The sequence below is a fragment of the Procambarus clarkii genome, chromosome 32 (genome assembly GCF_040958095.1).
Source record: "Procambarus clarkii isolate CNS0578487 chromosome 32, FALCON_Pclarkii_2.0, whole genome shotgun sequence".
NCBI lineage: Eukaryota > Metazoa > Arthropoda > Malacostraca > Decapoda > Cambaridae > Procambarus > Procambarus clarkii.
In genome coordinates this window covers 32,808,025-32,821,576 of record NC_091181.1, presented here as the reverse complement: position 1 = coordinate 32,821,576, position 13,552 = coordinate 32,808,025, and the positions used below count along the sequence as shown (strand labels likewise).

The 13,552-nt window shown below is 44.7% G+C and overlaps 1 protein-coding gene across 1 annotated transcript in view; it reads left to right on the top strand.

Annotated features, from left to right (window-relative positions):
* The window catches only part of LOC123759383 (uncharacterized), a 30,605-nt gene extending 21,047 nt beyond the window's left edge, over window positions 1-9,558 (top strand). Inside the window, exons 11-20 of the mRNA XM_069335185.1 lie at window positions 1,215-1,344; window positions 2,340-2,496; window positions 3,067-3,227; window positions 6,132-6,210; window positions 6,697-6,846; window positions 7,052-7,196; window positions 7,651-7,745; window positions 7,861-7,971; window positions 8,208-8,374; window positions 9,156-9,558. Of these exons, the coding sequence (XP_069191286.1) occupies window positions 1,215-1,344; window positions 2,340-2,496; window positions 3,067-3,227; window positions 6,132-6,210; window positions 6,697-6,846; window positions 7,052-7,196; window positions 7,651-7,745; window positions 7,861-7,971; window positions 8,208-8,374; window positions 9,156-9,333 (1,373 nt within the window). The 3' untranslated portion in view covers window positions 9,334-9,558. The remainder of the gene's footprint in view (window positions 1-1,214; window positions 1,345-2,339; window positions 2,497-3,066; window positions 3,228-6,131; window positions 6,211-6,696; window positions 6,847-7,051; window positions 7,197-7,650; window positions 7,746-7,860; window positions 7,972-8,207; window positions 8,375-9,155) is intronic.
* Window positions 9,559-13,552: the final 3,994 nt, after the last annotated feature.

The window sequence follows — 13,552 nt, the reverse complement described above, 5'->3', positions numbered from 1 at the left end:
GCATGTCGTTCAGGAAATGAGAGTATAGACTTTCTTGCCAGTGCGCCGTACCTCGAGTGCGTTCGTTCCTTGCTGGGAACAATGACATGATCTCTTGCCAGCTGGGTAGAGTGTCTATAGCCTACCCCGCCAGACACAGCTGCGTCTCGGCACAGAACCAGTGTGACCTTCTCAACCACACCCCTTCCCCCCCAAGCAGTCTTCAGGTTAGGTTAAAAACAAAACACATACAGTAATGCGCATGGTGAAGGCGCGGCGCAGTGGATGGCGCGTCATTTGGACGGTCATAGTAAACACAGTCGGGTCAGACCTGTGACGACTTGGTTAGCCATGTTGAGAAGAGACATGAGGACACAGGTTAAGAGAGGAAACATGAAGACACATCGTCGTCTTCTCATCTGATGTGTGGTTTAGTTCCCATAACACTCACATATCTCTCTTTAAACTACACCTAATCTTATTCTAAATTATTCAAAGTGAAGATGAGTCTGTGACCTTTCACATGATATACATTGATAAGCTTTTACAATATCTGAGAAATACTTGTACACCGGGAGTGTATAGTGTGTGACGTCACACACCTGATATTAGTGTGGGGTGTTCCATACATGTCAACCTTCGCGGGTTCCCACACACTCAATGTCTTCACAACACATTTCATTCGTAATGTCGTTCTTGACCGCAAGTGTACTTCCGTCGTTGCCTCAGAGGTGTGTAATATTATAGTTTATCAGTGATTAAACAACATATTGTAAGAAAAGAATCTTTTTCTTAATTAAGTTGTAGGCCTAGTTGATTATCGTAGGTTACAAAAATCCAGTTAAGCTAGAAATATTAGGTCTGTGGCGCAGTAGTAGCATACCCACAGCACGAGCGAGTTTGTGTGGGTTGGAGCTCTGTCCAGGGAGGCTTGACAAAGCACCAGACCTTAATCATTCACTCTGTTCCCCCAGCAATAATAGTGAATATGGTTGTAAACAGATTGGCAAGTCGTGTTCCAGGGAAAACCTTGTAGGATAAGGCTATGGAAAGAGAAAGCTCTAAGTCTGCTAACAGGAGTCGGTAGCTTCTGAACATACCAGAGTGGGAAAAAGAGTAATACAGTAAATACATATCCTTCGACAAGCCGCCGGCTTCCTGCCCTCGCCGAGGCCAGTAGTGAGGATGGTGGCCCTCGAGTAAATTCGGGTAAAGATGTGAGGGGTTACCGTCAGGTTCGGCGAGGCTGGTGCTGGATGTGAACGATCTTGGCCAGACGATGCTGGGGTTCGGGGGCGCCTTCACCGACGCCGCCGGGATCAACATGGCTGGACTCTCAGCCCCCGCCCAGGACCTGCTGCTCAGGTATGTCCACCATTACACTACTCTCACCCCCTCCCACTTGGGCTGGACGGTAGAGCGACGGCCTCGCTTCATGCAGGTCGGTGCTCAATCCCCCGACCGTCCAAGAGATTGGGCACCATTCCCTTCCCCCGTCCATCCCCAACCCTTATCCTGACCCTTTCCAACTGCTATACAGTCGTAATTGTTTGGCGCTTTCCCTTGATAGTTCCTTCCTTCACCCCCCCCCCAGCCCCCCGCCCAGGACCTGCTGCTCCTGGGCGGAGAGCGCACCTGCTTCAGGTATGTCCACCACTATTCTACTCTCACACGCTACTCAAACTTCCCTTAAGATGGTATGTAAGGAAAAAGTAGATAGTGGCAGAAATTATATACCCATAGTAGATAATTGAAGAAATTATGTATCGGTAAATATATATATATATATAGAGGTGTAAATTATTTATTCTCAGTAGTTAAAATGAGAAATTATATATGCAGAGATAAAAAAAAGCTTGACATAATGTACCTCTACACTAATTTATTCCTTACAAGAGTTTACATTAGTAAACTTGCAGGGTTTGCTGTCCCCTCGCAGGCTCAACACACGTTATTAACTGTATGTCCTTCAGTTGGTAGCCCTGTACTCCAGGGAAACCATGTAACCTGCTCTCAACTTGGCTAAGTTAATGAGGCGAACCATGGTTGACGACGGTGTGTTAGAGCACCCATACACAGTCTCGGTGATAGCCAACAGTCATGTTCTAAACTTGATCACTGTGGCTTCACCGTGGAGAGGGGGGGGACCTGCTGCCTGGGTGACAGCTTCTCCCCCGAATCAACCTGCCCTGGGGAGGCCACTCCAGACCAGGCCGACGCCAGTGCGCAAGTCCATAGTCTCCTGGGACTGATGGATGCCTACTACTTTAGTAATCAGTGATGAACTAGTATTTTTAGTATCCACGGACCCCATACTGAAGCTATATGAAACAACAATAACTGTCTCTGAGTGCCCCCAGGTCCTACTTCGACCCCGAGGGTGTGGAGTACGAGCTCTGCCGCGTACCCATCGCTGGCACGGACTTCTCCGTCAGGCCCTACTCCTACAACGACGATGTCGAAGACGATATCAACCTTGAGCACTTCGCCTTGGCCGAGGAAGACAGATTATATAAGGTTTGCTTCTGATACACAATTAATTACTTTACATTAGTCGTGTTCGCTTTATTTAAAAAAAAATTATGCCTACCTTACAGGACTCCAAACACAGCTTTCGTTATTTAACAGTTCACTAATAAACACAATTTAGCAACAATAATGTTTGGTTATAGAAGGTACCACGTAACATGTGTGGTACATTAAGTGGTGACCAAATCCACAAGGGCCGTGACGAGGATTCGAACGTGACGAGGATCTCTGTGTGATGATGTAAGGGCGAAGAGGGAGAACGGCCTGTTGACATAGCTCGGGTGCAGGGGGGGGGGGGGTTGTGTAAAAGCCTGGTTTGTGCCTCGGAGAGGCTACGGGATCCAGTAAGTTCAGTAAAACTTCGGTTTCAACCCTTTTACCCTGTCGTAGCTCAGTCGATTAAGGCAGTGTCTGGGATGCTCCCGGACGCAGGTTCGAATCCTCGTCACGGCCTTTGTGGATTTGTTCATTTGATGCATCGCGTTAGTGTGATGTCTGTGTGTGATTAAGTGGTGACAATTGTCGGGAGTAGTTACTGTAGCAGAGTGTGGTGTGTAGGTGCCGGTGATCCTGCGGGCACAGGAGCTGTCAGAGCGGCCGCTGCGGCTCCTGGCCTCCCCCTGGGCGCCCCCGGCCTGGATGAAGACCAACGGTAAGCTCAACGAGTCCGGGGAGCTCCTCCCGGAGATGAGGCAGCCCTGGTCACACTACTTGGTCAGGTATGTCGCAGCCACAGTCTTTACTGCCTTATATCAAATTAATTTAAATATAAATAAAAAATTTTATTCAGTTCTCAAACTCAACTCATTTCTGCATATGAAAATTGGTGGGATGGCTGATAAGCATATACTATATATTGGAGTCCAGATGCTTAGGGCTATTAAGGGTTATTCATGCCCATGCCGCCTCTTTCCTGGCTTAATTTTTATCAATCAATCAATCAATCTTGGGGGATAACCTCACCTTACGTTGCAGGGTGACTGGTTGATGTGTGGGGATAGTCATGGGCAGCTTGGGGGGGGGGAGTTCGCCACCATCTCTTTAATGGCCTCGACGAGGACAGGAAGCCGGCGGCTTGTCAAAGGCACCCCCATATTTACCCTGATTTGTTTCCAGTTGGATTTTAAAATGTAACGGAGTTTTGGCATTTATGGCTTTGGTGAGTATGAGCGTCCATGGGTTTATAACCCTGTGAGTGAAGAAGCATCTCCTGTTCTCAGTCCTGCATTGTGGCTTGTTGACCTTGAAACTGTTGCTCCTTATGCAGGCGATGAGTCACAATAACGTGGCAAAAGTATGTTGACCAGACCACACACTAGAAGGTGAAGGGACGACGACGTTTCGGTCCGTCCTGGACCATTCTCAAGTCGATTGTGAGAATGGTCCAGGACGGACCGAAACGTCGTCGTCCCTTCACCTCCTAGTGTGTGGTTTGGTCAACGTTGCTCCTTGTTTGTGTTACATCTGACCTTATGCAGAAATTGTCCGGATCAACGTCCTTCAAATTGTTCAGTATTGTAAAATGTTCAGTGAGATCCATCCTGTCGTGCCTGGTTTAGTGTTGTTACCCATGTGGCCATCAAGCGTTCCTGATACGAGAGTTGACTTAGTTTTGAAAATATTCTTGTTGCCCGGTGTTGCACTTTCTCCGGAGCAGCTATGACTTTCTGAAGATAAGGTCTCCATGCCTGGATACAGTTATCCAAGTGGAGGCGCATCTTGATGGGTGCTATCCACCGGCCTTGAGAGATTAAGTGGAGTGCTCGAGTTCATATGTTTCTGGCTAGGCATTTTGTGTAGCCATAACAGTTGTCTAGCTATAAAGAAGTTGTTTACTGCTAGGTGAACAGAGGCATCAGGTGAAATAAAACGCTGGCCAAAAAATCGTGACAAGATAATGGAGACAACGTTAAGGTACTAGACAAAGGTGGTGTGTGGAAGGTGGCAGTGAAAGGCACAGTACCAGCGGTGACAACAGTGCAGGTTGAGAGGCGGGACCAAAGAGCTGAAACTCAACCCCGCCGCAAGCATAACTAGGTGAGGTGGTAAGGTTATGAGGGCAGTAGTAGACCAGGCATCGTTGCACCTTATCTCACCTGACTCCCTGATAGCGGCCACAATATACCAGTTAATACAGAGTACATGTTCAGAGAACCTTACTATCACTGGCTGATAAGTTAATCAGATGTAACTTCTTTACTGTAACCTTGATCTTCCTGGACGGGTTGTCTTCCTAGACAACCCGTCATCGTTAGTGCCATCGTTATTGGTCCCGTCTACCTTCCTGTGGTGTTAAATACAGTGGTAGTTAGCACCACCACTGTATTTAACACCACCACTACCACATGCAGTTTGCCCGTATGGCCGAATATGGACGTAATTTGAAAATGAATAAAATTGAAAATAAATTTTGGATTTTTTTTTTCCAAAACAGTAAGTTAAGGGTCCTCTGGTAGGTTAGGTGGGCTGGAAATTCTCCTTACGTTTCAAAACGTCATGAAATATGTTAATTGAAAGTTTCCTCTCCTAACCTTTCTGAGTAAGCCAGAGGACTCAAACAGAAAACGGGACAGTACATCACTTTCGTGAGCCGATTTCATTTAAAATTACATCCATTTTTGGCCATAGTGCGCGCATACACGCGAAAAGCGACGTTATTTATTTACTCCCCAAGAACCCTTTGACACACTTGTACCAGTCAAATCATCAATTTTCTCTCAAATTTAGAGTGCACTTAACAAATACTTACTTAAACACTTAATTGGGTAACACTGTACCTAGTGCTACCCAATCCCCCAATATTTGTACTTAAGCCATATTACTTTACCATTGTAATCCTACATATCATCTGATATCATGGTTGTTGTATTGAGTACATATTCTACTGCATTATTCCTTGAAATGATCCTCATATTGTGCTTCAGTGAACCAATGTATAACCCTGTAATGTTATCCTAATGTACCTAGTAATCCTTGTTCATTATTGTGTATTGTATTATTGTGTATTATTCTAATCTGGTTTTATGTCGAAATTTCTTGCAATGTACCTGTAAATTTTTTTGACAATTTTACTGTAATTATTCTACTTAAAATTATCTGTACCTGTAAAGTAAAGCTGTAAAGTACCTGTAAACATTTTTTGTCAATTTTACTGTGAATTATCTAAAAATTATCTGTTAGTTTAAGGACTTGCCCGAAACGCTATGCGTGCTAGTGGCTTTACAAGAATGTAAAATCAACTTAATTTCTGTGTTCTCTGTTAACCCCCAATGTACCTTCATGTATATAAATAAATAAATACTTAAATACCCAGTTAGCTTGTTGGGGTTGAATGGTAGTTTGCTTAGCGGTGTATATATTTAAGTCAGATGAGCCACAGCTGCGTCTGGGTACATGGGACAATGAACAACCCAGCGGAAGTCCTTCCTATTGATGTGTTGATGTACTGATGTATTGAGGAGTGATGGACATGTTCCTTCTGCGAGGTTCACTCCTGGGTCCGGGGCGCTGCCTAGTAAATTTCTCCTTCGGGTAAAACTTTTGTGAGAGAGAGAGTGATTCTATCACTTCTTATGGAGGTAGGGAGAGGAGGTGGCTTATGAAGTACTTGTGTCATGTATCAGGTTCGTGAAGGAGTACGAGAAGGAGGGCATCGCCATGTGGGGCCTCACTACCCAGAACCATCCTACTTCGGACGATATAGTAAGTCTCTCCATACACACTGGAGTATATTGTACAGCAAGCGTCGTGTGGCGTTAGCTGTGTGCTCATCACTGAAGATAATGTAATATATAATGTCACTCTTAATGGTGTTTATAAGAGAACACACTCAAACTCTCATGTGTTTATGTTTGTCATTCTCGCTCTGATTGTTGACACTTGCGGTTCTCCGCCTCTCTCTCTGGTAACCGCTCAAAATCATCCGTTTTCCGCCTTGTTTTGACCTTCCTTTGGCCCTTCTACCGCCCCGACCATACCCCTCCCCCCCCCTCACTGACCTCTTGCTCTAATGTTAGAACAGTGTTTCTGCCTCCGTCGTTTTAGCTAAGTTTGTGTTAAAATTTAGAAACAGGCGCCAAATCTTATGGCGGACACTAAACTAAAAGACGGTTCAGGCTTGAAGCCTATAAGGATTACGGATTCAGCGTATATTGACCCATCCCTTCCTTCCGCCAACTGCGCCATCAGAAGTGGAACTCTTGCGAGTGGAAGAAAGAGGACATGAGGGACTGGATCAAGGAGAGTCTGGGTCCCACGCTGGAGGCTGCCGGACTGGGAAGACTCAAGGTGATGGTTGGCGATGAAAACCGGGACGTGCTGCCGGAGTACCCTGGGGCGGTAAGTATACCCTGTGGCACCCCAGCGACTGTCTTCCTTCGCCGGGGGCTGCCATCGTCTCTTCAACAACTCTGTTCTCACTAATCAATCAAAATACTTTAGATACTTCATTGACTTAAGTATATATGTGAAACAGGTATCGTTGAGCGGTGATATTGTGTAGTTTGTGATGGTGAATGGTTTGCCTTCCTACCCCGCGGTGAAGACACTGTCTGACCCAGAAGCAGCACGGTACGTTGACGGCGTGGCGGTCCACTGGTACACTGACGCGCTGCATGGACCAGAGCATCTGGACCACACACACCAACTCTTCCCTGACAAGTTTATCATCTACACAGAGTCTTGTATAGGTAAGATATTAGGGACAGTGTTTACACTCGTCTGTTCATCCGCGCCATGTATCAAGTGGTTTTTCTGTTTAATTCATTTATTATGCACCCCCATACCCATCGTGTGGGCGGTCGTGGACCCTATACCCATCGTGTGGGCGGTCGTGGACCCTATACCTATCCTGTGGGCGGTCGTGAACCCTATACCCATCCTGTGGGCGGTCGTGAACCCTATACCCATTGTGTGGGCGGTCGTGTATAAATATACACACATACCAAAAGAATAGGGGTGGTAGGAGAAGAAAATATCAAAGTGTTTAGTGAGGATCCTCGAGGTCTTCTCTGAGTACTCTTTATTTTCTTCTCCGAGGCTATGGGTCCCTACACTTGCACCAGAGGTGAATTATATATTTACTAAATATAACATATATTTTTTTTTGTCACCAATATTTTTACTTGGCTTTTGGTACCCAAGTTCCAGGGTTGATGTTCTTCAACGACGCGGGGGAGGAGGCGGTGGTGCTGGGTTCCTGGTCCCGGGCCGAGTCCTACGCCGCCAGCATCATCCAGGTGCGTACACGGGGTACTCCTCACTCACACGGGGCGTATATATATACACATACACGGCACCTCTCATACGGGGGCGTACACGACACCTCTGACCAGCGGTACTGTCCTGCCACAGGTGGTGAACCACCATGTGTCCGGCTGGGTGGACTGGAACCTGGCCCTCGACATGGACGGAGGCCCCAACTGGGCCAGCAACCAGGTGGATGCCCCGATCATCGTCAACAAGGTCAGTATTGATCATTCTCTTGTCCACCACTGTTGCCTGCCCTGGTTGTTGGGGTTCTTGATGATTTTCATTTATTAATACCCTAATTTATATTTCCAATTTGTATAATATATATATTATGTATGTTCAGTCATTTATTACAGCTGTAAGATGATTTGGTAGAATTTCATACTGGAGGCATATGTAATGAAGATGAGACAGATGTACAAGCAGACCGATTTGGTTCTACTCGGCAGAGAGCGGACGAGTTCTACAAGCAGCCCATGTTCTACGTGATGGGTCATTTCAGCAAGTTTGTGGCGGCCGGGTCCAGGCTGGTCCCGTCGACGGTGGACCACAAGAACATCCATACCAGCGCCTTCCTCCACCCTGATGGTCACACCGTCCTCGTCCTCCTTAACACGTAGGTGCTTTTGTTCTCTCTCTCTCTCTCTCTCTCTCTCTCTCTCTCTCTCTCTCTCTCTCTCTCTCTCTCTCTCTCTCTCTCAATACCAAATTACTGAAGTTCACAATTCTTCTGGAAAAATCATTGGGAACAATTGGAAGGGGACCTTTGACAAGCCGCTGGCTTTGTCTCCATCGAGGCCAACGTTCAACGGTTCTACCATTCAACGGTAGGTTCAACGTCCTACCAGCGAGCATCAGAAATATTACAGGAACAACCGTGGACATCTTCAAGAGGAAACTAGATTGTTTCCTCCAAGGAGTGCCGGACCAACCGGGCTGTGGTGGGTATGTGGGCCTGCGGGCCGCTCCAAGCAACAGCCTGGTGGACCAAACTCTCACAAGTCAAGTCTGGCCTCGGGCCGGGCTTGGGGAGTAGAAGAACTCCCAGAACCCCATCAAGCAGGTAACCAGGTATCAACCAGGAGGCCACTAGAGAGATGGTAGCCTCTCAAGTCAAATGACAGCCATGCATACTAAACTAGATTTCCAGCCGACACATAACTGAAATTTTTGCACAAATGACTTTGTAAAATAAATGATTCTGTGCAGAAAGGTAAAGTATTGTTTGCGACTTATAATAACGTGTAGTCTTTTGTTTACATTATTTCTGGGTTAGTACACTGGCGCCGGGTGTTTGCGGGGAGGGAGGCGGGAACACTCGCCCTCTGGGCAAGCGCTCTTCAGGTATTCAAAACATGAAATCTTTTCCTTCGATGAAGCTGTGTGTTATATTGCAGGGGCGAGGAGGCGCGGGAGGTGAGCGTTGGGGTCGGGGACCAGGGCGTCGCCAACCTCCTCCTTCCCGCCAAAGCCATCCAGACAGTGATCATAGCGGGGGAGCAGAAGGTGGCCAAGTCTCACTCCAAGACTAAGTACACGAGTCAGACACACTGTCTGGAGGACGACTGCCACTAGCTGCTGCTTGATGTGCTCACTGTAGGATGTGGGGGACGCAGCGCACCCTCCACCTGCTGCTCGTGCTGGATATATTGCCGTCACCCCTCAAGTGCAACTCGGACGTCTGCTGCTGTGATATATTTGTTGATATTTAACTTGTTTCCTACTGAGATTTGAAAGTTATCAACAGTTGTCGGTGTTGGGTCAACATTCAAGTTAAAATGAATGGATTGACTTCTAATATTTCCTTGTATTTCTTTCCTTTTGCTGCAATATTGTATGAGGCTACTGTGAAACTTTATTATTACAATAGTGATGAAACTCAACACTGCAACCCGTCTTCAGGCCAGGCTCGTCCAAGCAACGGCCGACCCCACGTAATGGGTATTCAAAATAGTTTTTCTTGAATAAAAGTTAATAATCTATACCTATAAAAGAAAAGATATATCTAAGGTTGGAAGCCAGACGCCTGGGGCTAGCCTCATTAAACTTTGCAGGATTGATGATTATACCGGGGTGCCATAAGTGGTCGTGGTCGGCACCAGGGGGATCTCGGCCCAAATACCCATAATTCACAAAGTCTACGGCTGTGAAATATTCAGCCCCGAGTCCATAGACTTTTGCATTTTCATACCGAGTAACAGATTTGCAGTTTAGTTAACACAAGTCGTTACAGTAACAGACGACTGCTGACTCCTGGTAGCAAGTTGAGAGCTTTGCCCTCCTAAAGTTCACGGTAAGTCATACCCACTAGTTTCTAGGGGTAACCATTTAGTTACAATGATAGAGATAATGTATAAGGAAAATGTAGTGTGTGGGAGATTCTATAAAATATAAGCAACACCCGACCAACAGCGGTCAGGTGTTGTTTATATTGTGTTTTGTGAGCGGTTATCGGGTGTTGCTTATAGTGTGATCTGGTCGGCGGTTGGGTGTTCTATATATTTTGTGTTGTGTGCGGTGGTCGGCTGTTGCTTATCCTGGGTTACACTTACATATGGGGAAAGAGAGGAGGCTGCTAAACGTACATTAGAGAGAGAAGCCAGTACGCTTACATGAGGAGCGAGGCCAGTAGACTTCAGGGGAGGAAGTACTACGCTCACACCAGAGAAAGGAAGTCACTACACGTACATCAGGAGGAAGACACACCGTTCTAATCTGTCCTGTGCTGCAGTGTTGAGATAGGTTATCTAAAGTCCCGTGTGAGTGTAGACTGATAGCAACAACTCAGACGTGAGGAGCTCGAGTAATATCGTTTGAGACACTTCAGCAAGACAGGTTTACGAGGAGGTAGAGTATGGTGTCTTGAGTCTACAGTGATCATGCTGGGGGTCTATGAAGACCATATCATTTGTGGTCTTAAAGACAAACTCTGTCTCGTGTCTTTACGAACAAAGTTCTCCATAATGTGATTACATGACTCGCCTGAACTCTGAGTTCTCACAAAACGTTCACATGGTATGGCACACCAATGCTGATAAAGTTACAAACAAAGTAAAGTGAATAAAAGAAAGGGTTAGTGAAAACTTATATAAATAGAATAAGGGAAACAAAAATAAAGATATACCTCGGATACAATATTTCCAGAGGAGGGGGGGGGAGACCCCAGGTAATAAGAAAGAAACAAAGAGACAGAGTGTCACTCTTAGTAAGACGAAATTGGAAGTTTGAGGAACTATAAGGTCGAAATTCTAATGTTACACAGTCTCTCTCACTCTCACTGGAACTCTGACAGCAGATGGGAAATGATTAGTGGTTCTGGTAATTTTCCACACCACCTACCCCCTTCCCCAGCAAACAACAGAAGACCCAGATAGGAATATGATCACAACCACAAAGCATACATAGATGAACTGCAGAAAGCTGCAACAGCAGCACACAGAATGAGAGCTAAACTACTAGTCATGAGGGACCTAAATCACTGACAGCTCGATTGGAAATGGAGAAATCCCCATGGGAGAAAGAAACATGGAGAGCAAAATTACTGGAAATTATGGAAAGAAACTTCTTACCGGAGCATGTATAGGATGACACAAGGAAATTAGGAGATTCGCCGAGCTTACTGGGTTTGATTTTCACCATAAATGAGGAAGATATGGAGAACTTGTAACATGAAATACCACAAGGAGCAGCAGTTATTGTGTCCTGATCTTTGATTACATGATTGAACTTGCAACTACGACCATAAGACAAGGGGTCAGGGTATAAGAGCCCGAGACAAGAGAGCAGACTATAGAAGAGGGGGATTACGTTGAGGGTAAGAGAGTGTGTCTGGAAAATGTGCAATGGGAGGAAGAAATCAAAGGGAAGATAGTCAAGGAAACGGTGGATCAAGTCAAACCGAGATGCAGAGGAGAGATTCATGCCAACAATAAAGGAGAAAAGCAGGAGAGAAGATGGTTAAAAATCTTTATGGAACCATACTCATGGTTCAACATCTTCATGGAACCATACCCATGGTTCAACATCTTCATGGAACCATACCCATGGTTCAACGGACAGTGCCAAGATGCTAAAACGAAAAGCAGGAGGGAATGGAGGAAATATAGAGGTCAAAGGACCGAAGAAAACTGGATTAGATGCAGTATGGCTAGGAACATATACATAAATATACGATTATCAGAAAGAAACTTCGAAAATAATGTCGATTTCAAAGCAAAGAAATAGCCAAAACATGGTCATATAATAAGGAAAAGGACAGTGAATGGCCAAGTGGCTAGATTATGAACAAATTAGAGGTGAACATACAGGAAATTACAAGACATTTTCGAGGAATAAAATGCCAGTTTCCGCGTTCACTACTGACCTAGAACAGCTCCCGGTGCTAGAAGAGGCAATAACTATAGATGAAATTTATTAAAAAAAATTAACCAATGACAAGCAATGAACCATTAGTGGTGTAAAGACACATGCGCGACCTTGAGCGAGCAACACCTGTGTAATAAACAAATATTTCGTCTCTTCAATGTAATTTATTCCTAAATTTGTTTCCATTCAAGTACAATAATTTAGGTTTCACTCACTCAAGATACTAATTTGCATACGTGCGAGGGAGAATGGTTCTCAACCCGTCCTCCTAATAGAACGTTTATTTATATAAATAAATAAATAAATAAAAGTCGTATTTTGACGTATACTCTCCCCTAAGGCCAAAAATCGTCGTACTTGAAAATGTTAGCGGCTCGCGAAATTGACATGCTGTCCCGTTTTCTGTTTTGGGTCCTCTGGTAGGTTAGGATAAGGGCATTTCAGTACGACAGTTTCTTGACGTTGAGGAACCTGAAGAGGTTATGAAGGGTGAAGACGCTAGGCAGGTGACGAGGCTGCAAGGCTGTTAGTTTGTCTTAAATTCAAAATATCGAACAAATTGGAAGATGTTGATCCTGATAATTTCTTCAAAAGGTCAGATGTAACATTTCTTCCAAAGGTCAGATGTAACACAAACAAGAAGCAACAGTTTCAAGCTCAATCCACAATGAAGGACTGAAAACATGTTTTTTCACCCACAGGCATATAAACCCATGGAACCGCCTACCCGCCGAAGCCGTAAATGCCAATACTCTGTTGAACTTTCAAATCCAGCTGTAAAAATCATCAGGACAAATGGCGGGAGAACTTTAAAATCCACCTGGAGAGGACAAATCCTCTCCAGGTGGATTTTAAACCTAACAGTTTTGGCATTTACGGCTTCGGCGGGTAGGCAGTTCCATGGGTTTATAAGCCTGTGGGTGAAAAAAACATCTTTTCAGTCCTTCATTGTGGATTGAGCTTGAAACTGTTGCTTCTTGTTTGTGTTACATCTGACCTTTGGAAGAAATTGTCAGGATTAACATTTATTTATTTATTTATTTATATACAATAATTAAGGTACATTGGGTTTGTGAGAATACATAGCATAGTATTTACAACATCCTCCAATTTGTTCAGTATTTTTAATTTAAGACAAAATAACATGAAAATAACAAAACAACTAATATACACTGCATATGTGGCACAGACATACTTGCCACAGCAGCTTAAAATATTCTGAACATTAATTTTCAGGAAAATTCTTGACAATTCTTTTTTCATTTAAAATGACATTTAATTTACTAGTTTTCTTATAAGAACGTTATTCAGTAATCTTTCATATAGAGCATATTGACAGCAAAAGTTAATTTTTGCACTGATTATTTGGTAATGGTGGAGCTTAGCCCGAAACGCTATGCGTATTAGTGGCTTTGGGTATTGTATGTAC